Source organism: Aotus nancymaae, unplaced genomic scaffold (assembly GCF_030222135.1).
Source record: "Aotus nancymaae isolate 86718 unplaced genomic scaffold, 86718_ANA_hifiasm-v0.15.2.pri h1tg000039l, whole genome shotgun sequence".
Classification (NCBI taxonomy): domain Eukaryota; kingdom Metazoa; phylum Chordata; class Mammalia; order Primates; family Aotidae; genus Aotus; species Aotus nancymaae.
Genome location: NW_026988453.1, coordinates 9482318 through 9510012, shown reverse-complemented (window position 1 = coordinate 9510012; position 27695 = coordinate 9482318). Strand labels below are relative to the sequence as shown.

At 39.8% G+C, this 27695-nt stretch overlaps 1 protein-coding gene across 9 annotated transcripts in view; it reads right to left on the bottom strand.

Moving 5' to 3' along the window:
- Nucleotides 1–27695, bottom strand: part of SRGAP2 (SLIT-ROBO Rho GTPase activating protein 2) — a 270174-nt gene that overhangs the window by 108957 nt on the left and 133522 nt on the right. For all 9 annotated transcript variants that reach the window (XM_012459306.3, XM_064360301.1, XM_064360303.1 and 6 more), the window contains one exon: nt 19185–19347. In XM_012459306.3, coding sequence (XP_012314729.2) covers nt 19185–19347 — 163 coding nt within the window. The remainder of the gene's footprint in view (nt 1–19184; nt 19348–27695) is intronic.

The window sequence follows — 27695 nt, the reverse complement described above, 5'->3', positions numbered from 1 at the left end:
ATAAATTTTACTTAAGTACTTTGGTTTTCAAGCTTATTCCCCTAAGTTCCCCCACAGTATCTGAATTGTCTAAGAAATCAATTAAAATGAAAAGAGAGAGAATTAAATATGTTCATCACTTTCCACTTTGGGATATTAGGAAAAAAATTTGAGTATTTTTACCTATTAAGCAATTAGAATACAATGTGATGTGTAAATGGCAGTTTAAAAAATAGCACTTTTATATCTCTGTATTTAGAGAGACTATATTTGTATGTACATTCTCACCACTGTGCCACGTTATTTCTCACTGTAAGCTCTAAGGCTTCTCATATCTACCTATGTGTTCCTCCCTCTCAGAATAGTATTGCTGCATTAGTAACTACTCTATAAATGCTAGTGGAGCTGATTTTACTGTTTAAAAAAAATACAGTTTTTTGAGGACTGGATGGTATAACAATTACAGATCATATAATTTATACTTTAAGATTTCAGGAGGATACAAAAGTATCATATAATAGGGGACTTAAAACTTGATTAGGGGCCGGGTATGGTGGCTCACGCCTGTAATCTCAGCCCTTTGGGAGGCCAAGGTGGGTGGATCACAAGGTCAGGAGTTTGAGACCAGCTTGGCCAATATGGTGAAACCCCATCTCTACTAAAAATACAAAAAATTAGCCAGGCGTGGTGGCAGACGCTTGTAGTCCCAGCTACTTGGGAGGCTGAGGCAGGAGAGTAGCTTGAACCTCGGAAGGGAGGTTGCAGTGAGCTGAGATCGTGTTACTGCACTCCAGCCTGGGCAACAGAGTGAAACTCCAGCACAAAAGAAAAAAAAAAGCTGATTAAGATATGAGGACAAACAAAAGAAATAGCTTAAGAGCCAGAGTTGGGGATCAGAGCAGTGGTAAGCATTCTGAAGGGATAAGCCTCTGGTCTCACTTGGGATCACTCTATCATGACATATTCTAGGAGGGGTTGGGAATATACATACCAGAATGGTCAGGTGATAGAATGCCAGTGGAATTTGCACTGAGGATAATAGAGCAGAACAGAGAGGGTCTAGAGAAGGGAGGTTGGGGGTGAGTTTCTCCCCATTGCCAACTAGCATGGAAAGATGATGAGTACCATTGGCCTCTTCTACATAGAATGAGAAGTTGCTGCTCTAAATCATGCTTTTTAGTGGCCCAGTAGTTGACTGCTATTTTTTTCACACACCATATCAATCAAGCAGCAAATACTATTGACTCCATCTTCAAAATATATCCCCGAATTTGACCACTTCTCACCATCTCCACAGCTCTACCCTGTTTCAATCCACTATCATCTCCTGCTCTAATTATTTACAGAAGCTCCCTTAATTGGTCTTCCCTTGCTGCTTCCACCTTGCTCCTCCTAAAGTCCTCTCTTCACACAGAAGCCAGAACAATCCTATTTAAACAGGAGTCAGACTGTATCATGCCTCTCCAATTCACCAATAGCCTCCAAGGCTTTTCCTGATGAGACCTGCTCCCTGCCCCGACCACATCTCCCACCACTCTTTTTCGTGCCTACTCTGCACAAGGCCTCCTACTCTTTCTCTTATCAGATAAGTGCATTCCCAAGACATACACAGGATTGGGTGGCCTTAGACATGCACTATTATCTCAGAATGAAATACCTTCCTCAAGGAGCTAAACAGCAAATCCCTCATTTCCTCCAAGAATCAGTTCAAATGCCAGTTTATCAGTGAGACTGTCTCTGACCACCCTATGTAAAAGAGCAAGATCCCTTGAACCCCCATCCTCTTTACTTTGTTTTATTTTATCATCACCTGATATACATTTACTTTTTTATGTATTATCTGTTTCTGCTATTAGAATATAAGCTCCATGAAGGCAAGAACCTTTTGTTATCTGCTATATTCCAGTGCCTAGCACAGTGACTGGAACATAGGAGGCACACTGTAAATATCTGTTGAATAACTAAGTGAACTGTCAAATGACCAAGTTGAATGACCTCCTCTCACCTCATGTCAGGCCACTCAATCCTGTCTATAATGTCTTCCCTCTGTCTTTTGGTAAATCTAATTCTTTTAGTTCCCATTGCCATTATCTAAGAACTAGTTTCTATCCCTCTGAATTACTATCAGCAAGCTCCTACATAGTTTCTTCCATGCTAAACCACACTGAGTAGTGGTGTGGTTTACTGCCACTGGAAATCATGGTTTTCAAGATTTCATTGCCCTGCCTAAAATTGTCAATGGCTCTCTTTGACCTGTAGTTTGAGCTCCTTGGGCTGGCATTCAAAGCCTTCCACACTTAGGCTACTGGCACTTTCCACATATTTCACCTATTGCTGGTCAAAAGGAAGTCTCTGCTATCAGACTGGTCTCATGAGTGACATCTCTAATGGGGACAAAGAGGCAGGAAAGGAACTTGTAATCAGATAATATGGAAATCTTCAAAAGATATTTCTGTAAGATATGAAATGGATGGCTAATTGAAAATCCTGGCAGCAGGTAATTAAAAGAACATCAGCCCAATCATTTCCCCTCTATGAAGCTCTCCTGACTCACTTCTTATGAATCTTTTACCAAGATCCTACAGACAACAAATTGTCCGTACCACTCATTCCACTGCTGTCTAAATTGTAACCTGCTTCGGGAGTCTATGGCCTGTCTTTCCAGCTAAGATGTAAGAAATCTAAGACCTTGAACCATGTTTTAAGCTGGCTCTGTAGCCCTTTTTTCCTGACAACTTGAATATTGAGCAATTACAGACAATCAAATAATATTATTAAATTGAACTGAATGGACTGGTAGTGGTTACTTGTGCTCCTGAATTTGAGTAAAGCAATACTTTTTTTTTTTTTCTGGTCCCTGACTATGTGGTTTTCCTTGCCTGACAACTCAAAGGTCCAGAAAGACCACTGACTCTAAGAACAGCAACAAGAGAATGCTTTTTTCTACTTTCCACCCTCAAAATGAAGATCAAAAGGAAAACAAGGTCATGGGAAGAGGCAAGGCAGGAAGGGATGCAATGCTTATGTGGGCAGAAGGCTTGGATTACCTTGGCTTTGGAGAAGAGATGATTAAAGTTGGAGACTGGATTGCCCAGTTTGCTTTCTGTATTTTCTTTCTAGCCTATATGATAACATACTGCTAAAAAAGATTAGCTTAGAGGTTGCAAAGACCACCTTAGCTGGGTGAAGGTACAAGACACACGCTCTTCTACATGAATACAACCAGACACCATCTGACCGTAACTTTGCAGAGCACTTTGTTCCCAGCTTTTACTGATGCCTCTAACATTCTGAGAAGGAAGAGTGAGGGTATGAGTAATTTCATTAGTGTAAGGATGAGGAAACTGATACTCAGCTGAGCCAGACAGGGCTCCAAGCCCAGGCTCAGGCATAACGCTGAGGCCCATATTCTCAGCTAAGCTCAAAGACAGTAAGACTGAAGAGGAAGAAAAAGGAAAAGCAGCAGGGGGAAAAGCCCTCTCTCCTTGTCTTATATTAAATGGAAGTAGGGTATTTCCAAATGAAAGCATTGGCCAGCCACCTAGTCATCCTAAAAACAAGTGACTTCCAAAAAGACAACAATGAGATTTTTTAATTGCTTCTGGATGTACAAGACAGTACAGGTCCAGGGGAGAGTCAAGATAACAGCTGGCTGGGCGTGGTGGCTCACACCTGTAATCCCAGCTACTTGGGAGGCTGAGGCACAATGAATCACTTGAACCTGAAGGGCAGAGGTTGCAGTGAGCCAAGATAGTGCCACTGCACTCCAGCCTGAACAACAAAGCGAGACTCTGTCTCAAAAAACAGAAAGAAAGAAAAGAAAAAGCTATGGGACACAGAATACAGACTGCTGCTATAGGGTCATATAAGCAACATTTAAAAGAAAATGCAATGACATGATAAAAATGCTTACTCCAAATATTAAATGAAAAAATTACACTAATGTAGCTCTCATTTTTAAAAAAATGTGTACAAAAAAGATTGGAAGGAAATATATCAAAATGTTAATCATGATTCCAAGTAATTATTATTTTCTTTTTATTATGTTTTCCCTACAATAGCTTGAAAAAAAAGTTATTACTTTTTAAATTTTTTCTTTTCTTTCATAGCCCTAACTGAAGCTCTGTATTACTTTAAGAATTGAAAAAAGTCTAAGCTGAAAGGTTTTTTGTGTGCTTCCAAATTAAAGAAAAAAATAAAATAAAAAATAGAAGATGCTACTTCTCAGTCCTGTCTCTAAGCCTTAATAACTACTTTTTTTTTCTTTTTCAGACAGAGTCTTGCTCTGTCACCAAGGCTGGGGTGCAATGGCGTGATCTCAGCTCACTGCAAACTCCGCCTCCCTGGTTCAAGAGATTCTCCTGCCTCAGCCTCCCAAGTAGCTGGGACTATAGGCGCGCACCACCACGCCCATCTAATTTTTGTATTTTTAGTAAAGACTGGGTTTCACCATGTTGTCCAGGATGGTCTCTATCTCTTGACCTGGTATTCCGCCCACCTCGGTCTCCCAAAGTGCTGGGATTACAGGTGTGAGCCACTGTACCCAGCCTGTAATAACTACTTAGCTTACCAAGAGGATGATTCTGGGATTTCTTGAGACCATGAAGAGGGATGCTCCTAGCTTCCTATCGTCTTTTAAATAATTAGTGCAAAGAATTCAAATTAATCTATAACTAGAAGTTTCATGTTGAGTATATGCTAGGAAAAGTTGGATGTAGACCCAGTGATTTGTAGAGAACAGAGAAAAAGGAAAAAACAAAACAAAACAAAACAAAAACAAAAAAAACCCAAGGACTGGGCTTAAAAGCAAAGAAAGGTAGGACCCCGTAGAAAAACTAAGAGACTAGAGAAAGTCCAATATTGTAAGAAAATAAGACAAAAATAAAAAAACTGAAGATGCTGTGTAAAAAGAAGGAAAATTTAAATTTTGTCCTCACTTTAAATAAAAATCATACTTAGACAAGCAGGGAGAAATTCAAAGGAAAACTAGACAAAGATTTACCATGAGAACAGCATGAAAAAAAAAAAAGAAAGATAAGTAGGAGAATCAACAGAAGCCTGTCCTGCAAGAAGAGTGGCTAAAATCAAAGGTGCCCACTCTCTCGGGACAAGCTGGGAAAGAAGCAAAATCAGAATAGCACAATGGGAATTCTGACCTGATGGAAGCACAGCGACATATGACTGCAGAATGCGTAAGCCATTAATTCCCTGCACAAGCACTGGTTCTTTAGCTTACCAATATGACTGCCTTCCTACATGCAACACAGCAGAGCATGATGATGTGAAGAGTTCAGGGTAAGGCAACTGCCTAAGCTTGAATCCCATTTCTCCCATCAACCAGCTGTATAATCTTGAGTAAACTGCTTAAACCCCCTGCCCATGCTCTTATCTACAAATGGGGATGATAAAACCAGTACTCATCTCAAAGTGTTGTTGTGATGAGATTAAATAGGTTAATACATGTAAAGCACCTAGCACAGTCCCTCGGCATGGTTAGCACTCATTTAGAATTACACTTTTAAAAAAAAATTATTGCTGTGATTCTAATAGATACCTAGTCAGCTTGCACATTATTAGTGTGTGTACTTTCTCCCGAGACGAATATGTTTTTACAAATTACTATTTGCATGATGCCTGATGATATTGATAATCCCCTCCTTTTCTCAGAGAGGCATCTTTTTTTTTTTTTTTTTTTTTGAGTTGGAGTTTCACTCTTGTTGCCCAGGCTAGAGTGCAATGGCATAATCTCAGCTCACTGCAACCTCCACCTCCCAGGTTCTATCAATTCTGCTGCCTCAGCCTCCCGAGTAGCTGGGACTACAGCCACCTACCACACCTGGCTAATTTTTTTATTTTTAGTAGAGACGGGGTTTTACCATGTTGGTCAGGCTGGTCTCAAACTCCTGACCTCAGGTGATCCACCCACCTCGGCCTCCCAAAGTGCTGGGATTACAGGCATGAGTCACTGTGCCGGACCTCAGAGAGGCATCTTACAGTCAAGTAAGAAAGGTACAGTGATGACAAAAAGTAACTTGTTTAAAATTATCAACTGATATTAAAATTATCAAATGAATGACTGAACTAGCACCCAATATTTGTAGGCTGGCACCATGAATAATGCCTTACAATCAGGTTTCTTTTATGTGAGGAAAAAAAATGTAACTAGAAAATAGAAGGGTCACACTATCATCACTCTATTCTAGATGGTGCCAATATTAGCATCACTACTGATGGACTAACTAGATGTTATGTATTTCCTGCTGTGATGCTAAGTGAAGTACTAACATCACTTATTATGCATTCTAAGTCAGTTGAATCCATTTGGAGCTTTAGAACCAACTTCCAATTTACAGAAAATATGGGATACAGGTAGAAGCTTAACAACACAAGTAAATAACTAGGCAAATCTAGAAGATGGGAGATTTTGCAGGACACCTGGCTTGGTCTCTTCAATAAATCAGTGTCATGGAAAGAAAACAAGACTAGATTAAGTACACTTAAGGGACATAAAACTAGTGTGCATTAGATACTGGCTTGGACAAATCAATTGTCAAGGAGATTTTTGGGGCAATTAATGAAATCTTTACATGGCCTGGGTATTAGGTGAGATGAAAGTTTATTTAAATGTAAAGGGGAAGATCTTGAGTAAAACAGTAGATTACAAAATATTATGTACAATAAACCTGCTTTTTAAATCATATTTTTGCTTTCTGTATTTTTTAATTTTCTATAACATACATGTGCTATACATTTTAAAAGATTAAAAAAATACAGGGAAGGAAGGGAGGGAGCAAACAAGGAGAGGAAGAAGGAAAGAGGAAAAGGAGAGAGGAGAGGAAAGGGAAGGGAGAAGGGGAGAAGGAAGGGGGGAGAGGGAGAGAGACAAACAGAGGAGAGAAGGAGAGAGACAGAGAGAGAAAAGAAGGTTTTGAATTCACTATTCTTAAAGTCTGGCTTGTGACCAGGTTCAAACATACATTAGAAAGAATAAATTTCCAACATAATGTTCATAACAGCATTATTTATAATAGCCTCAAACTGAAAACTACCCAAATGCCATCAACAGTAGAACAAATAAAACTAAAAATCTCATGTCCTAGGAACCCCCTCAGGCCAAGGCAAACAGGATACTTGGTTGTCTTAAACACTGCCCACTGTAGGGAAGGTAGAATTTGGCATTCAAAGCCTGCCAAGTTAGAGGGGCTTGATAAACATCTTGGGCTTCCCATGGAAACCCCAGAAAGGCCATGCCTTAAGTATATAGCATATTCCAAGATGAAGGGCAAAACCAAAATATATCCACTGTAACAAAGTATAAAGCCAAGCGCCCATTGGCGGGCTTATACTTTGTAACTTTGTTACAAGTTCAAGGTGATCAACCAGTAATTTAATGGCCTCCTAGAACAAAACTTCATACTCCTCAGAGGAAGATAAGTACACCTAGAGTTTCTATGATATATTATCTATGATGTCCAATATGCAATAAAAGATTAGTAGGCATGTACAAAAAATAAATGTGACTCATGGTCACAGGAAAATCAATAAACAGACCCACAGATAATATCAATGTTAAAAACAGTGGACAAGAATTTTTAAGTAATTGCCAATATGTTTTAAGAATATACAGATGATAATTGAGAAGCTGAGGGGAGAGGATCACTTGAGCCCCGGAGTTCGAGTCTAGTCTAGACAACACAGTGAGACCCCATCTCTAAAAGAAGTGGCCAAGCATGATGGTACACACCTGTAGTCTCAGACACATGAGAAGCTGAGGTGGGAGGTTCACTTGAGCCCAGGAGTTTGAGGGTACAGTGAGCTATGATCATACCACTGCACTCCAGCCTAAGTGACAAAGCAAGTCTCCATCTCAAAAAACCAAAACCAAAACCAAAACAAACTCAATTATCTGAAATAAAAAAAATTCATTGGATGGCATTTATAGTATCTTAGATGAACAAAAGAAATAATTGGTAATTTTTTTTTTCAGATGGAGTCTCGCTCTGTCGCCCAGGCTAGAGAGCAATGGCACGATCTCAGCTCACTGCAAACTCCACCTTCCAGGTTCAAGCAATTCTCCTGCCTCAGCCTCCTGAGTAGCTGGGATTAAGGTTCGCACTACCACGCCCAGCTAATTTTTGTATTTTTAGTAGATACGGGGTTTCACCATGTTAGCCAGGCTGGTCTCAAACTCCTGACCTCAAGTGATCTGCCCGCCTTGGCCTCCCAAAGTGCTAGGATTACAGGTGTGAGCCATCATGCCCAGCCAAATTGGTAAACTTTAGAAATCATCTAAACTAAAGCATACGGACAACAAAAGTTTGAAAAAATGGACATAACATCAACAAGCTGTGGGAGTGAATCAAGCAGTTTTCTAACATACATGTAGTTGATATCAAAGCAAAACAGGAAGGAGAGATGGGCCAGAAAAAAATATTTGCCAAAATTTTTTCTCAAATTGAGGAAAAATTTGATATTTTTCCTACAATTTCTACAAATTAGATATCCTACAGATCAGGGATTGTCTGAGTACTATATTTATCCAAGCCAAATGAATACAATGAAAACCATGCTTACACTTTTATGATAGTCAAACTACTAAAAACCAAAGATAAAAAAGAAACAATAGAAGCAGTCAAATAAAGAAAGATGGGCATGGTGGCTCACGCCTGTAATCCCAACACTTTGGGAGGCCAAGATGGAAGGACTGCTTGATCACAGATGTTCAAGTCTACAGTGAGCTGTATCATGACATGGGACCCCAGGCTCAGCAACAGAAACTCCATCTCTTTAAAACAAACAAACAAAAAGATGATATATTACATACAAGTAAGCAATAATAAGAAGCCAAGAACCATAGCTGATTTCTCATCGAAAATAATGGAGGCCAGAAGACGAAAGAGTGACATACTTAAATTGTTGAAAAAATTATGATTCCATTTATATAAACAAATTTTTAAATGGGAAAATACTTATATTGTGTTAGAAGTTAGGATAGTGACTACCCTTCAGAGAGTAATGATGTAAAGTGGGGAGAAGGAGGGTTGATGGGATACTAGTAACATTCTTTCTTCATCTGTGTGCTGATTACAGAGTTGTGTTCAGTTTGTAAAAATTCATTGAGCTGTACACTTTATAATATGTATACTTTCTCTAAGTATTTTATACTTTCATAAATAGTTCAGGGAAAAAACTTTGTAAAATAGATGAAAGGTTCAGAGAATATACACATCTAGGGCCTACTACAGTAGATGGTATTCATAAGATAAATTTTATGAAAGGTTACTATTATTATTTTGTCATCATATCCCACAGAAAGTTTTGAGAGATCTAAATAAACCAAAAAACCCAAGCTCCCTTGGGAGGTAAATCTTACTCTTCAATTTGATTTTCAAGCTCTTCTAAGCACCTAGCAGCATGATGCTATGTATATAGTATTCACTAAAATACTTATTAAATTAGTATAATCACCTAATTTAGGGTAGTATTCAAATATAAGGTTGCAAATGGATACTTTTATTTTCTGTCTACTGCATCTCTTTCCCATATTCCATTTTCCATATTCCATTCCTCTTCAGATTCCCTTAATAATCCTTTGATTTATACAAATCAAAGTACTATTATACCTTTGAATGTTCTAAATATAGCACCTTGAGCTCTTTAGAAAAGGCAGATACCTAAGAACTAAAACACCAAAAAGGCAAACACACAAACTAACCTAAGCAAAAGACTACAGACATCTTTGATGCACACATTCCCTTTGAGCTACATCTTCCTAAGTCCCAAAAAAAGCCTGGACCACCCAGAGAGTAGCCTCAAGGGAGAGCACACAGATGCTGCTGACCCAGTGTCACAGAAACCAAAGCTAAAACACCCCCAATAGCACTAGCTGCAAAGCTCCACTCAGTGTTGGCTTTGGCAGCAAACCTGACGCCCCTTATCAGCAGAGGTACCTTTGAAGTAGCTGGCAGCCTTCCATCCCCTACTCAAATAAGCTCAGCTTCACATTCTATTCTTTTCTCCAAAGAGGATCTTTTCATCAGATATGAGAAAATAAAGCTCAATTAATTAGAACAGATTTTTGCTACCAACATGATAAATTGGGCAACTGGAACAGCTGTCTGTAAAGCACTGTACAACACTGTTAGTGACCATGCCATAATGTGGAGGAAATTCAGTCCAATAACAGATACTGAGTTCAGAGAAGCAGGAGGGATATGGTGGATGGGGAAGGAAGGGAGAGTTAAATCACTCCATCTACTCCTTCTCCCAAAAGTTAAACCCTTTCTCAAGGGGGCAGAGCACAGGGACACAGCCTTTGGAAAACCACACTTTTCCTCCATTCTTAGTCAACAGCACCTACCAGGAACATTCAACTATACCAGCCTTGTGGGTCATTTCTTCTCCTCTTCTTATTTATGACCATCATACCACCCAACATGCCTTCTCACATTATCATCATCCTCTCTCCTCACACAAGCCAAACAGGTGGACTCAAAACACACCATAGGAAATCCTATCCCAGTTCAAAGGGATACCAGATAGGTAACATGCACTGCTTTTAGTTTTAAATCTTTATTCTTTTTAACTACCACACTCATTTCCTTACTGCGAAAAGAAATCTGACTGTTGTGGCAATGCTTTTGTGATCACTGATGGCAAAAGGACATGTTTAACATCTGAGGGCCTTGAAGAAAAGTATTAACTGAACCTCTTACATTCCTTCCTCAGCACTCTTCTTGAAATCTCCACTTACTGCAGTGTGAAGGAAGCCAGATTCACCCTTTGTCACCAGATTTATTTATCTGAAGTTAACTTCACCCTTCCTCACCCTCCAAGAATAAAGTAAGAAACCGCAATGTGTTGCCTAGAGAAACTAGCCTAGATGCTTTAACACTGTCTGTTGCAGAGGCAACCATGGCTCACATACAGATAGACAGGATCTTAGGGCTTCAGATATTCTCTGTGCTCTGCAGTTTCCCCAAGATGGAAAACAGTGCAGCAGTGATTCTCAGCCCTGGCTGTACGCAACAATCACCCAGGCCCTATTCCAGAAACGCTGACTCAATTGTCCTGGGGTAGGGTCTTGGCATGGGTATTTTTAAATTGGATCAACTTTACTAAGGCATCATTTACATAAAATAAAATGTACACCATATTTTCAGTGTTCAACATGATAAATCCTGTCTAATGTACCACCATGATCAAGATTATATAACATTATAAAAGCGTTATAAAACATCGTTTAAAATGTTATATAATATAGGCCATAAAAACCCTACAAATTCCCTTGTGTCCCTTAGCAGTCAATCTTTCATTCCCACCCTGGCCCCAAGGCAATCGATGATCTATTCTCTATCATATAGTTCAGATCTGTCTTTTCTAAAATTTTATAGAAATGGAATCATACAGAATGTACTCATTGTGCTTGGCTTCTTTTTATCAACATAGTGTTTTTTGAGCTCATTTACATTGTATCAGCATTTCCCTTCTTCATATTGCTGAGTAGTATTAATATATGGATACACCACAATATGTTTTTCCATTCATCTGTTGACGGACATTTGGGTTGTTTCCAGTTTGGGCTACTATGAATAAAGTACCTATGGAAGCTGTAACCAATTACTGCAAACGTGGTGGCTTTAAACAACATACATTTGTTCTCTTATGGTTCTGGAGGTCAGAACTCCAAAACCAATTTCACTGGGCTGTCAGCAGGACTGCTTCTGCTCTGGAGGCTCTCGGAAAGAATCCGTTTCCTTGCCTTTTACAGCATCTAGAGCTGTATTCATTGGCTCACAGCCACTTCCTCTGTATTCAAAGCCAGCGGCATAGCATCCTCTCTCTATGACTCTGCTTCCCTTTGCTTCTATCACATGACCTTCCTCTCTTTTATCTGTAATCTCCTTCTTATGAGGACATTTGTGATTGCATTTAGGGCCCACCTGGCTAATCAAGCATGATATCCCCATCACAAGATCCAGAAATTAGTCATACTTGCAAACTATGACATTATTACATGCATTAGGTAACATTCACAGGTTCCAGAGGTTAGAATATGGACCTCATGTTTTTTTTTTTTAGGGGAGCATTACTCAGCCCATCACAAAAGCTTTATGAATATTCAGGTGAAAGTCTTTGTTTAGACGTATGCTTTTATTTCTCTTGGGTAAATGCCTATGAATACCTGGAATTACTGGGTCATAAGACAAGAACATATGTAACCGCATAAGAAATTGCCAAACTATTTTCCAAAGTGGTTGTATCATTTTCACACTCTTACCAGCAATATATGAGGGTTCTGGCCAACTTCCTTAACACTTAGCATTGCCAGCTGCTTTAATTTTAACCATCCTGGTGAGGCTATGGTATATCATCTTACAGTATTAACTTGCACTTCCAAGATGATTGATGATATTGATCATATTTTCACATGCTCATTGGCCATGTATGTATTTTTATTAGTGAAATGTTTATTAATTTTTTTACATTTTTTAAAATTTGGGTAGTTTGTCTTATTATAGTACAGGGGGCCCTCCCCTTTCAGGTAGCCGCTACAAGGGAGAGAGGCACATATGTTAGCATTTTTCTACACACTTATCAGAAAGATCAAAGGCTTTTAGGATTCCCCTACTGTTACTTCTCACAACTTCTAAGAACTTAAAAGGAGAGCCAGGTGGGAAAGTGGAACATGGAAGTGGACAAGGATGGTGACCATCGGAGCACAGCACCACAGAGAGGCATTTAAGCCCCTGGATGTCTGCAGGCAGGCCTGGCTAATGTCAGGCCTTCCTCAAGAGCCGAGCAGAGCAGAGTGTTCTCTGAACTCCCCCAGTGAAAGGGAAACTCCCCTTCATGGCCTGCTAAGTAGCGGGTGCCTTCCCAGGTGCTGGTGCTACCGCAAGGCTCTCACTCTCATCTCCTGATCACTTCTCACAATGTCCCTTTGGGTCCTAATTCTATTTCACCTGGTTGTTTCTATACTATAAGACTAAAATGATTTTATGCTATAATACTAAAGATTAATAATAAAGAATAATGATTTAATAAGATTGATTATATAATTGAATATATGATTGTTTCTAAATATATTTGGTATCATTGTTAAAACTAAGTAATCTGTTATTTATTATACTGGGACAGATTGTGCCTTCACAGTCTCTTGCCTTGGCACCTGGGCAACTTTCTTACTACATACTGAGTTCTCAGAGTTCTTTATTCTATATTCTGACATAATCCCTTGTCAGATATATATTACAAATATTTTCTCATGGTCTGCGTCTTGTCTTTCATTTTCTAAATAAAGTCTTTCCAAGAACAAAAGTCCAAGACTTGTGATGAAGTCTGATTTATCCTTTTTAAAATTTTATAGTTCATTCTTTCTATATCCTAAGAAACCTTTGTTTATTCAAGGTCACAAAGATTTTTTTAAAACTCCCCAAGTAACTTTCATGCCCAGGCAAAGTTGAAAGCTACCAGTCTACAGGGAATCTGACTTGGCTTTTTCAATTTAACCTAAGTTTTTGCCATAGTAACTTAAGAATCCTAATGGCAAAAAAGGAGTACAGTTCACTGGAGTGCTATAAAAACAAGGATGCAACTGAGTCTTAGCACTGTCTGAACTGACCAGCTTCCAAGATTAAGTGTGAGCAGCTGTGAAGAGCTAGAAACAGGGATTTGAGAAAGCAAAGTCAGGGGTACTTTTAGTGTGCTTCAGCTAAGTAAAAAGAGAAAACAGGATTATCTTCTCTCCTACAGAAAAAAGCACACCCAAGTTTATTTCAGTTTAAACTGAGCAAAGCGGAAAAATTATTTCTGTTTTTGGTGGGCTTCCTTAGAACATGCCTCTCACAGAGACCACAGGGAGATGGGAGTCAAACTTGGCAGGTTTTGGTCATGGTTTTTGAAGCCACCACATTAAACAAATGAAGGTAGCAGCAATAATATTTGCCCAAACCTTAGTTCCAACAGAGGTTAGACAGACTGAGCTTTCATTACATGAAAGGAGATGTCAGGAGCACCAAACGGGCTCAATTTCCCCTGGAGTCCTAGACAAAGTCAGTCTGTTTCTAAGCTGTGGACAGGAGGCTACATTCTTCAGATGCTATATTTAGCTAAAGGAATCTCCAACATGGCTTCATGCAAAATGTAAAATATGTCCCAGCAGAATTACCACAAACCAGAGGGCTAGCAAAAAGCCTCCCTTAAGAGGGTTCAATAGCATAGAGGGGCCAATTGTACAGCTACCCTGACATCCCCAAATTAGCTAAATTAGCTGTGAGCCAGATTTTTGGCTAGTTCTCACATTTAATGAGTCCTTGTTTCCCTCCTACAGAGGGCAGAGATATTCTGCCCCTGGGGAGTGTAAACATGCTGCCCTATTTCATTCCCAACTTCCAGCTGCTTGCCCTAAACCCAGGTAGGAAAAACAATCCAATGTTGATGTTCAACATCTCGACACCCTTTGAAGATTTATGTGCAAAAGAAAAAATTAGGCTAATTCTATAACTAAGTGAAATATCTGAATTCAATGGAAAAGAGAAAGTCCAGGATTTTCTCATCTCTGTACAACAACTTAGAGAATCCTAGTACAGTGTATAGATGAAAATGTTGGCTTCTAGAGCCAGGTGACTGGAGTTAAACACTAGCCTCATCTCATTTTTCTTAATCTCTCTCTCTCTCTCTCTCTCTTTCTTTCTCTCTCTTTCTCTCTCTCTCTTCTCTCTCACTTTTGAGACAAAGTCTCACTCTGTCGCCCAGGCTGGAGTGCAACGGAACAATCTCTGCTCACTGCAACCTCCGCCTCACTGTTTCAAGTGATTCTCCCACCACAGCCTCTCAAGTAGCTGGGATTACAGGCACCCGCCATCTTGCATGGCTAATGTTTGTATTTTTGTAGAGAAGGGATTTCACCATGTTGGCCAGGCTGGTCTTGAACTCCTGATCTCAGGTGATCTGCCCAGCTTGGCCTCCCAAAGTGCTGGGATTATAGGTGTGAGCTACCGTGCCTAGCCCTCTCTCTCTTTTTTTTTTTTTTTAAGAGACAGGGTCTTGGTCTGTTACTCAGGCTAAAGTACAATGGCATGATTATAGATCACTGTAGCTTCAAACTCCTGGGCTCAAGCAATCCTTCCTGCCTCAGCCTCCTGGGTAGGCAGGCCTACAGGTGTGTACCATCATGCCTGGATAATTTTTTGGGGGAGGGGGAGGGTAGAGATGGAGTCTTGCTATGCTGCCCAGGCTGGTCTTGAACTCCTGGCTTCAAGTGATCCTCCCGCCTCAACCTCCCAAAGAGCTGGGATTACAAGCTTGAGCCACTGTGCCTGGCCTGCTTAATCTCTCTAAGCCATAGTTTCTTCCTTCATAAAATAATGATGATAACAATAGTAACTACCTTATAAAATTATTCTAAGGATTAAAGGAGATAATACATATAAAGAAAGTGCTTAACACAATACCTGGCACATACATGTTCAAAATATAATGACTTCTATTATCATAACTTTTGCAGTGAATTACTTAAGTTTTATAGATTAAAAAAAGATTTTCTAAAATGTTGACTTTTGCTAGAGACAAACAGACTCAGTCACCTGAAGCACAGGAGTCTACAGCCATACCAAAAATTGAGGTATCTTTTCTAACCTTATGTCCCCAGAGAAATGGTTTCTTTTGCCACCGGAGCCAAATTTACTAGTAAAATGTATCCATTTTATATATTTGAATCCCAATTCGGTATTTCTTGTTTGCTGACACTGTAAATATCAGCATCTGAAAGAATGCTTCATTCCTCAAGAAATGTGGTCTTCATTTGCTTAAGCTAGCCCTCTCCACACCCATATTCACTTTTGTTTGTCCTTATCTCTGGGATTACAGTTTACCTATCACAATTTAACAAAGGTAACCTCACAACCAGAAGGAAGCCCCCAGTGTGGGATCCCCTTATCATCACAGAACTGTGGTATCCTGATTTGGAAGGCACCATGGAGAGCATATAGACCACACTCTTTCACTCTTTTTTTTAAAGTTTAAGGTATAGAATGAAGTCATTGTCCAAGTCATTAACAGCAGAACTAGGCCCAAAAGAAAGGGTCACTTGGAAAAGACCTTTCCTCTGACAGCACAAAGCAAATCCCAGGAAAGATTCATGAAACTATAGAGTGGCCAAGGACATTCCTTAGGTCTCTTATCTGATACTATATCTTAACCAGTAGGATTCGAATTCTTCATGTGCAACACACTAAACAAAACAGGGGTGGGGTGTGAAGAATGTTTCTTTGCACATTACTAGAAAGCAGAGGGCTCTTTATCCAGCCAAAACAGAAGGAATCTTGTGTGTGTGTGTGTGTGTGTGTGTGTGTGTGTGTGTGTGTCAGGGTCTCACTCTGTTGCCCAGGCTGGAGTGCAGTGGCATGATCATAGCTCACTGCATCCTCAAACTATAAGTGTCTCGCTCTGTTGCCCGGGCTGGAGTGGAATGGCATGATCACAGCTCACTGCATCCTCAAACTCCTGGACTGATGCAATATTACCACCTCAGTCTCCCAAGGAGCTGTGGCTACCAGCACAGGCCACCATGCTCAGCTAACTTTTCAAATTTTTTTAGAGACAAGGTCTTGTTATGTTTCCCAGGTTGTTCTTGAACTTCTGGTTTCAAGCCATTTTCCCACCTTGACCTCCTGAGTTGTTGGGATTACAGGCATTGGCCACTGTGCTTGGCTGAATCTATTTTTATGATGTGCCAACCAGCTTCTACCTTAGAGTTCTCTGCCTATATGGGAACCCGCAAGGGAGGGAGAAAAGAGATTATTCACCCTGTGGGATAGTAATCATTGCCATTCAACAACCCCATGCATGTCTCCAATCAACTACAATTTAATCAATCCAAAGTTACAAAGACAAGAGAAAGTCCTATGATGCTGCAACTATATACAACAGTATGAATAAATCTCACAAACATAATATTGAGTGAAAGAAACCAGACACAAAAGAGTACATACTGTGCAATTCTATTTATATAAGGTTTGAAACCAAGCAAAGCTAATCTCTGCTGTTAAAAGTCAGGAAAGTCATTATCCTTGGGGATTTAAGGTGGGGAGATGAGTAGAAGGGAATATGTGGGAGCTTCTAGGGTATAGAAATGTTCTGTTTCTTGGTCTGGGTGCTAGTTACACAGGTGTGAATTCAGTTTGTAAAAATGCATATAGCTATTAAATTATGATAGGCATACTTTTCTTCGGTGAGATGTAATACATAAACAGTCCTGTGAGAAATAAGAAGTTTTTCCTCACAATCTAGCATAGTAATACACAGCTTAAGGAGGTCAACCCTGAGCCCATGGCTAGGAATATCATTCACAGATGAATTTTTTTTCTGGAGGTCATATGCCCCACACCTTGTGCACATGCCGTGCACTTAGGCTTTTGGTGAAATATGCGTATGGCACTTAGGGAGTCAGGAACACTCGTGGCTTTGATATCTGGCTGCCTTCAGTATAAGCACCTCTAAGATCTGGAGAAGCTATTAAATTTTTTCAGCTTGGTTTTTCTCTAACCTTCTAAGGTTGAGAGAAAAGGGAGCTGAGAGACTGGGTGAAGTCTAACTAGGTGAACAGATCTTATAAAAGTTTTTTTCTCAGATGAACAAAGAAAACAGAGAAGGAAGCGATCAGTCAAGCCCTTTCCTTCTTGAGATAGTCTAAGTGGCTGTCAAGGTCATAGAGACAAGCTGTCAAAATTTCACCTAAATAGGTTTTAATTTTAGTCACACATACACATCACCAAGTATTGCAGAATAATTCAAATTAATAACAAGCAAGCTGAAGCTGATGCTGGAAACCATGAAGAAGATGGTGAGAAGTACCCTCAGCCTGAAATGCGGTGTGGCCCCAACCACAGCACAGCCAGGCTACTAAAAATAGCCAGTGAGCTCTGGGAGGAGTTATCTTTCTCTGCCTTCTTTTCTTTGTCAGGTGATTTTTCTTAATATTCTGTCTCTAAGACAGGAAAAACACCTTCGCAGATGCAATTAGGTAGATGGAAGATTCCAGCTCAGTTATTTGATCAGGCTGGCAATTACAGAAAAAAATCGGGTATTAATTCCAGATCTAGTGAAATCTGGAAAACTTCCTAACTGAGAACTGTAAAACGATCAAGAGCTTTAACTATATAGACTACAATCCTGTTTATCAGAGTCCTTTCTCTCACACTTTCAAATATTAATAATGGATTTTGTCACCTGGAAATTGATGAATTCTAAATAGCCCTCTATAATCTCTTTCTACCTGTAACTTATAGGAAGATTATTTGCTTTCTGGAAAGTCTTCCAGGAATGTCAAAACTTGAATGGTAGACGTGGCATATCACATACAATGGTTGGGGTCTTCACCGCTGTTTGTAACTAAACCTCGTGAATAAATGATTTCACTGAGCTCAAGCTGAGACAGCTTAGAAAACAGCTTCCTGGGTTTCCAAAAGGCTAGTTCCACCACTAACAGGTAAGGTGAATTGGCTCCTTAAGATTTTCATGATTATTTTGAGTTTTCCTTAGTCAAACTGTTCAACCTATACCCAAGGAAGTAAGATAACAATTGAATTTCAGAAAGCATTCAGAGACCCAAAGACAAAGACATATCATATCAAACTTTTTTGTCTACCTTGGCCAAGATGAGACCTTGGAAACAAAACTAAACCAAAAGCATAAACGTATATGAGTTTGCTAAATGAACTAGAATAGGAAAACATAAAATGACACTGTAGGCCCCTTAAGCTCAACAGCTTCACAAATCACTTTAAGAAAACTTCCCAAAACACAGTTTTTGTTAATAGATGCAGATTATGAATTACAGTGCCAGTCCTGGGTTTGTACTTTGAGCATGATTCCATTCCCAACGCTACTATTAATTCAGCTCAGAAAGGAAGAAAAGAATGCCAATTCAAATATTTTTTCTCCACAAGTATGTGGTAGGGAATGACTAGTGGAAAGCCTATGAAGTGGGCCAGTAAGATATTCTTTTATTTTTTCTTTACAACTTTTATTTTAGCTTCAAGGGGTATATCTGCAAGTTTGTCACATGGGTAAACTGCATGTCACAGGGGTTTGGTGTACAGATAATTTTGTCACCTGGGTAATCAATGTAATACCTAATAGGATTTTAAAAATTGTATCAATGCTCCACCCAAGGACCTCTGTGACTAGGAATATCTCTGTACCTTTTTAAAGAGTCTTCCTGAGTCCTCGCTGACTTGGACAAATCGAGGAATAATATTATTCAGGTAGATGTCACTCAGGGTGGTATGGTCCCTGCTTTCCCGCTTCACCTGGTTTAAGAGGAGATTCCAGCAGTTGACTGGAGAGAGAACATTCTGATCCTTCCTGTGGAGAAACATCAAGAAAAAAAGTCATTGTTGATATGCAGCCAGGGCAACATCTACAACTATAGTCCATGTCCTCAAATCACAGCAATCAAAGCCAAACCAGAAATAAAGGCTCACCTGTCTAGTTTTCTCCTTTTTTTTCTTTTTTTTTTGAGATGACGTCTTGCTCTGTCACCCAGGCTGGAGTGCAGTGGCATAATCTTGGCTCACTGCAACCTCTACCTCCTGGGTTTTCAAGCCAATTCCCTGCCTCAGCCTCACATGTAGCTGTGATTTCAGGCGCCTGCCACCACTCCTGGCTAATTTTGTATTTTTAGTAGAAACGGGGTTTCACCATCTTGGCCAGGCTGGTCTTAAACTCCTGACCTCGTGATTCACCCTGACGTGGCCTCCCAAAGTGCTGGTATTACAGGTATGAGCCACCCCACCCAGACTAGTTTCTGCCTTTTTAAAAACTCAGTGGAGAAAATAAGGACAAAAAGGAGAGGGAGGGAAGAGGGGATGTAGAAAGAGAAATGGGATTATCTGTTAGGTACCTACTATGTTCTAAGAACTTGGTGAATGCTTTATAGTTATTATCTCATCTAAGCTCTATCATTTCATTGTAAGAAAAGAACTACCATTATCCCCCTCCTATTGATTAGAAAACTAAACTCAGAGAAGTTGTCACTTGTCTACAGTAAGTAAGACTAACACAGCAAGTAAGAAGGTGTCAGGGACTAGAACAACAGTTCTGCATTCTCTGGTTAGATCAGGCCTAAGCTGACTCTGAAGCCCATCACTTTAGCCACTAAGTAATTTGGTTTGTCTCTAGGATTAGAAACCACATATAGAGATTTTTGTCTAGAGACAAAAATCACTAGAGCACTACAGACTTAAATCCCCACAAGTTTATAAATTGTAGAATTCAATAAAAGCAACTTTGGAGACATTTGCCCTTAAAAAGTTACTGAAAATGCTTGAGTTCCAAAGAACACATCTAAGGAAGTTTTGAATTCATTTATTAAGCCATGAACTCATGTCCCATACAATCAAGAAGACAAACCATACGTCAACATATGTGTTCCTAAAATGTCTACAACTTGAGTGGAGCAGTAAAATGCTAAACTGAGATACTCATTTATTTCCTTCCTTCCTTCCTTCCTTCCTTCCTTCCTTCCTTCCTTCTCTTCTGTCTGTCCTTCACCATGAGTGAAGCAGTAAAGTGCTAAACTGAGATACTCATTTCCCTCCCTCCCTCCTTCCTTCCTTCCTTCCTTTGTTTCATTCTTTTGCTCTTTCTTTCACACAGTCTCCCTCTGTCACACAGGCTGGAGTGCAGTGGCATGATCTCAGCTCACTGCAACCTCTGCCTCCAGGGTTCAGGAGATTCTCCTGCCTCAGCATCCCTAGTAGCTGAGATTACAGGTGCCCACCACCACACCCAGCTAATTTTTATATTTTTAGGAGAGATGGGTTTTCACCATGTTGGCCAGACTGATCTTGAACTCCTGATCTCAAGTGACCCACCTGCCTTGGCCTCCCAAAGTGTTGGGATTATAGGCATCAGCCACTGAGCCCAACTCTAGATGCTCATTTCTAATGAAAACATTGTGATCCAAATTATTGACTACCAACTTAGCATTAACTTAAGCAACAGAAAGTTCTAAATTTGGGTTAGATTTATTTAAGGAGAGAAACAAAAGTAGGAATAATTTGCAGTACTATTTATCAAGGGATACTGTACACATGTATGGGCCCTTTATACATGTATAAGTATCTGATGAGGTGGGTGTTATCAACCACATTTGGCAGATGAGGAAAAGTAGATTAAAAAATTTTAAACAGTTTGCTCAAGGTCATATAACTAAAAAGTAGCAATTGAGGAATCCAAACCAAGCCTTTAACTGCAAAGTGAGTACTCTCATTCACTGCAAATAATAATGATCTTTTTTTTCCCCTTTCCTCTCTTCCTCCCTCCAGTCAGACTCCTACTACAAACAAAGTGAGTTGAGAGTGGCTTGGTTCTTGAGTCAGTACTGCCTCCTTTCAACACTAAAGGCTGCCAGGTATGTGTGATTTGTAAAGCAAGAAGTTCAACTTAGAAAGGCTTTTCCAATTCTGTAGTAATAACTATTAACAAATAATCACGCCACACCTACTTGGGCTTCAGAACACATCAGACAAAACAAATATGTGTCAAACCCAAACCAAGAAGTTACTTCAAACCAATTAATAATAGAGTACAAACTGAAACTGTTCTAAACCTGTATCCAGGTCCCAACACCCCACCCCAGACATCTTTTGTAGACAAAATCATTAACTCTTAAGAGTGCCAAGGGATCCAAGATGGCCAAATAGGAACGGCTCTGGAGTGCAGTTCCCAGCAAGAACAACAGAGAGGGCGAGTGACCACCGCATTTCCAAAAGAGTTTTTACTGCCAACAGACCAGGAGAGTCCCAGGCGGAAAAGCACCACGAGTTTCTAGCATGGCTGGTTCAGCCAGTGCAGTGGGTCTCCACACAAAAACTCACAAACCTGGGTGGCTGTTTCAACTGGCACCTGGAATGCCTGGAAGACACAGCTGCCCATTCAACTGAAAAAAAGGGGGCTAAAATAGGGAACCAGGTGATCTGGGTAGGCGGGTCCCACACCCACAAAGACCAGCAATCTGAAACGCTCTGGATTGAGCGTTTCGCAGCAAGTGCAGCTGGACCCGGGACAGTCCAGTTCTGTAGGGGGAAGGGCATCTGCCATTACCAAGGCAGTGTGTCATGACCAAGGCAGTCCGCCATTACCAAGGCAATGCGCCATTACCAAGGCAGTTCTAACTATACCTCTATAAATAAAACTGCAAGGAAGTTCACACAGCAGCTGGGCAGAGCCCACGGCAGCTCAGCAACGCCTCTGCTGGCAGACTGTGACTAGGCAACCTCCTTGCAGGGCAGGGCATCTCTGAAAAAAGGCAGCAGCATGTCAGGAACTTATAAATAAAGCCCCACCTTCCCAGGACAGAGCACCTGAGAAAAAAGGTGGTTATGAGTTCCACTGCAGCAGACTTAAACGTACCTGCCCAGCAGCTCTGAATGGAACAACGGAGCTCACAGCTCAGCATTTGAGCTCTGATAAGGGACAGACTGTCTCCTCAAACAGCTCCCCAACCCCTGTATATCCAAAGAGACACCTCATAAAGGAGAGTTCAGACTGATTATCTGGCAAGTATCCTTCTGGGACAAAAATAACAGAAGAAGAAACTGGCAGCAACTCTTACTGTTCTGCAGTCACTGCAGGCAATCCCCAGGAAAGCAGGATCTGGAGTGGACCTCCAGCAGTCCTACAGCAGAGGGGCCTGAATATTAGAAAGAAAACTAAAAAACAGAAAGAAATAACTTCATCATCAACAAAAAGGAGGTCCACTCAGAGAACCCATCCGAAAGTCACTGACTACAAAGACCACAGGTAGATAAATCCATAAAGACGGGAAGAAACCAGTGCAAAAAGGATGAAAACACCCGAAATCAGAACGCCTCTCCTCCTCCAAGGGATCACAACTCCTCATCTACAAGGGAACAAAGCTGGATGGAGAATGAGTCTGATGAATTGACAGAAACAGGCTTCAGAAGGTGGGTAATAACAAACTTCTCTGAGCTAAAAGAACATGTTCTAACCCAATGCAAAGAACTAAGAACCTTGAAAAAAGGTTTGATGAAATGCTAATGAGAATAAACAGCTTAGAGAAGAATATAAATGAATTGATGGATCTGGAAAACACAACATGAGAACTTTGCAAAGCATACACAAGTTTCAATAGCTGAATTGACCAAGCAGAAGAAAGGATATCAGAGATTGAAGATCAACTCAATGAAATAAAACAAGAAGGCAAGATTAGAGAAAAAGGTGTGAAAAGAAATGAACAAAGCCTCCAAGAAATATGGGATTATGTGAAAAGACCTAATCTATATTTGATAGGTGTACCTAAATGTGACGGAGAGAATGAATCCAAGCTGGAAAACACTCTTCAGAATATTATCCAGGAGAACTTCCCCAACCTAGCAAGGCAGGCCAATATTCAAGTCCAGGAAATACAGAGAACACTACAAAGATATTCCTCAAGAAGAGTAACCCATAGGCACATAATCGTCAGATTCACCAGGGTTGAAATGAAATAAAAAATGCTAAGGGCAGCCAGAGAGAAAGGTCAGGTTACCCACAAAGGGAAGCCCATCAAACCCAGAGTGGATCTCTCGGCAGAAACCCTACAAGCCAGAAGAGTGGGGGCCAATATTCAACATCCTTAAAGAAAAGAACTTTCAACCTAGAATGTCATATCCAGCCAAACTAAGCTTCATAAGTGAAGGACAAACAAAATCCTGCAATTGCCCAGAGATTTCATCACCACCAGGCCTGCCTTACAAGAGCTCCTGAAAGAAGCACTAAACATAGAAAGGAATAATTAGTACCAGCCACTCCAAAAACATACCAAATGGTAAAGAGCATTGACACAATGAAGAAACTGTGTCAACTAATGGGCAAAATAACCAGCCAGCATCAAAATGGCAGGATCAAATTCACACATAACAATATTAACCTTAAATTTAAATAGGCTAAATGCCCCAATTAAAAGACACAGACCGGCAAATTGGATAAAAAGTCAAAACCCATCTGTGTGCTATATCCAGGAAATCCATCTCACATGCAAGGACACACATAGTCTCAAAATAAAGGGATGGAGGAAGATTTACCAAGCAAATAGAGAGCAAAAAAAAAGCAGGAGTTACAATCCTAGTCTCTGATAAAATAGACTTTAAACCTTGTTTCCTATGATCCATGTTAGAGGAAGTAAAAAAAAAAAAAAATAGACTTTAAACCAACAAAGATCAAAAGAGACAAAGAAGGGCATTACATAATGGTAAAAGGATCAATGCAACAAGAACTAACGATCCTAAATATATACACACCCAATACTGGAGCACCCAGATACATAAAGCAAGTTCTTAATGACCTATGAAGAGGCTTAGACTCCCACACAATAATAGTGGGAGACTTTAACACTCCACTGTCAATATTAGACAGATCAAAGAGACAGAAAATTAACAAGGATATCCAGAACTTGAACTCAGATCTGGTCCAAGCAAACCTAATAGACATATACAGAACTCTCCATCCCAAATCCACAGAATATACATTTTTTCTCAGCACCACATCGCACCTACTCTAAAACTGACCACATAATTGGAAGTAAATCACTCGTTAGCTAATGCAAAAGAACGGAAATCATAACAAACAGCCTCTCAGACCACAGTGCAATCAAATTAGAACTCAGAATTCAGAAACTAACTCAGAACCTCACAACTTCATGGAAACTGAACAACTGGCTCTTGAATGTTGACTGGATAAACAATGAAATGAAGGCAGAAATAAAGATGTTCTTCAAAACCAATGAGAATGAAGACACAACATACCAGAATCTCTGGGACACATTTAAAACAGTGTCTAGAGGAAAATTTATAGCAATAAATGCTCACATGAGAAGCAAGGAAAGATCTAAAATCGACACCCTATCATCAAAATTGAAAGAGCTAGAGGAGCAAGATGAAAAAGACTCAAAGGCTAGCAGAAAACAAGAAATAACTAAGATCAGAGCAGAACTGAAGGAGATAAAGAAACAAAAAACCCTTCAAAAAGTCAATAAATCCAGGAGCTGGTTTTTTGAAAGGATCAACAAAATAGACCACTAGCTACATTAATAAAAAGGAAAAGAGAGAAGAATCAAATAGATGCAATAAAAAACGATAAAGGGTATATCACCACAGATTCCACAGAAATACAAACCACCATCAGAGATTACTACAAACAACTCTATGCACATAAACCAGTAAGCCTGGAAGAAATGGATAAATTTCTGGACACTTGTACCCTCCCAAGCCTAAACCAGGAAGAAGTTGAAACCCTGAAAAGACCAATAACAAGGGCTGAAGTTGAGGCAGCAATTAATAGCCTATCAACTAAAAAAAGCCAGGTCCAGATGGGTTCACAGCCAAATTCTACCAGACATACAAAGAGGAGCTGGTACCACTCCTTCTGAAACTATTCCAAACAATCCAAAAAGAGGGATTTAAAATGATTCCCAAACATTTTATGACACCAACATCATCCTGATACCAAAACCCAGCAGAGACTCAACAAAAAAAGAAAACTTCAGGCCAATATCCATGATGAACATAAATGCAAAAACCTTCAATAAAATACTGACAAAACTATTGCAAATAGCTTTTGATAAGCACATCAAAAAGCTTATCCATCACGATCAAGTAGCCTTCATCATGGGGATGCAAGGCTGGTTCAACATACGCAAGTCTATAAATGTAACCCACCACATAAACAGAACTAAAGACAAAAACCACATGATTATCTCAATAGATGCAGAGAAGGCCTTCGACAAAATTCAACAGCCCTTTATGCTAAAAACTCTCAATAAACTAGGTATCGATAGAACATATCTCAAAATAATAAAAGCTATTTATGACAAACCCACAGCCAATATCATACTGAATGTGCAAAAAAAGGAAGCATTCCCTTTGATATCTGGCACTAGACAAGGATGCCCTCTCTCACCACTCTTATTCAATATAGTATTGAATTCCTAGCCAGAGCAATCAGGCAAGAAAAAGAAATAAAGGGTATTCAATTAGGAAAGAAGGAAGTCAAATTGTCTCTATTTGCAGATGACATGATTGTATATTTAGAAGACCCCATTGTCGCAGCCTAAAATCTCCTGAAACTGATAAGCAACTTCAGCAAAGTCTCAGGATACAAAATCAATGCGCAGAAATGACAAGCATTCCTATACACCAATAACAGACTTAAAGAGAGCCAAATCAAGAATGAACTGCCATTCACAATTGCTACAAAGAGAACAAAATACCTAGGAATACAACTAACAAAGGATGTAAAGGACCTCTTCAAAGAGAACTACAAACCACTGCTCAAGTAAATAAGAGGGGACACAAACAAATGGAAAAACATTCCACGTTCATGGTTAGGAAGAATCAATATCTTGAAAATGGTCATACTGCCCAAAGTAGTTTGTAGATTCAGTGCTATCCCCATCAAGCTACGTACGACCCTCTTCACAGAACTGGAAAAAACCACCTTAAACTTCATATGGAACCAAAAGAGAGCCTGCACAGCCAAGACAATTCTAAGCAGAAAGAACAAAGCTGGAGGCATCATGCTACCTGACGTCAAACTATATTACAAGTCTACAGTAATCAAAACAGCATGGTACTGGTACCAAAACAGAGATGTAGACCAATGGAACAGAACAGAGGCCTCAGAGGCAATGCCACGCATCTACAACCATCTGATCTTTGACAAACCTCACAAAAGCAAGCAATGGGGAAAGGATTCCCTGTTTAATAAATCATGTTGGGAAAACGGGCTAGCCATATGCAGAAAGCAGAAACTGGACCCCTTCCTGACACCTTACACTAAAATTAACTCCAGATGGATTAAAGACTTAAACATAAGACCTAACACCATAAAAACCCTAGAAGAAAACCTAGGCAAAACCATTCAAGATATAGGCATAGGCAAGGACTTCATGACTAAAACACCAAAAGCATTGGCAACAAAAGCCAAAATAGGCAAATGGGATCTAATTAAACTCCAGAGCTTCTGTACAGCAAAAGAAACAATCATTAGAGTGAACCAGCAACCAACAGAATGGGAAAAAAAATTTGCAATCTACCCATCTGACAAAGGGCTAATATCCAGAATCTACAAAGAACTAAAACAGATTTACAAGAAAAAAACAAACAAACCCATTCAAAAGTGGGCAAAGGATATGAACAGACACTTTTCAAAAGAAGACATATATGAAGCCAACAAACATATGAAAAAATGCTCATCATCTCTGGTCATTAGAGAAATGCAAATCAAAACCACATTGAGATACCATCTCACGCCAGTTAGAATGGTGATCATTAAAAAATCTGGAGACAACAGATGCTGGAGAGGATGTGGAGAAATAGGAACACTTTTACACTGTTGTTGGGAGTGTAAATTAGGTCAACTATTGTGGCAGTGTGGCGATTCCTCAAGGATCTAGAAATAGAAATTCTATTTGACCCAGCAATCCCATTACTGGGTATATATCCAAAGGATTATAAGTTATTCTATTATAAGGACACATGCACACGAATGTTCATTGCGTCACTGTTTACAATAGCAAAGACTTGGAACCACCCCAAATGCCCATCAGTGATGGACTGGATAAAGAAAATGTGGCATATATACATCATAGAATACTATGCAGCCATAAAAAGGGATGAGTTCATGTCCTTTGTAGGGACATAGATGAATCT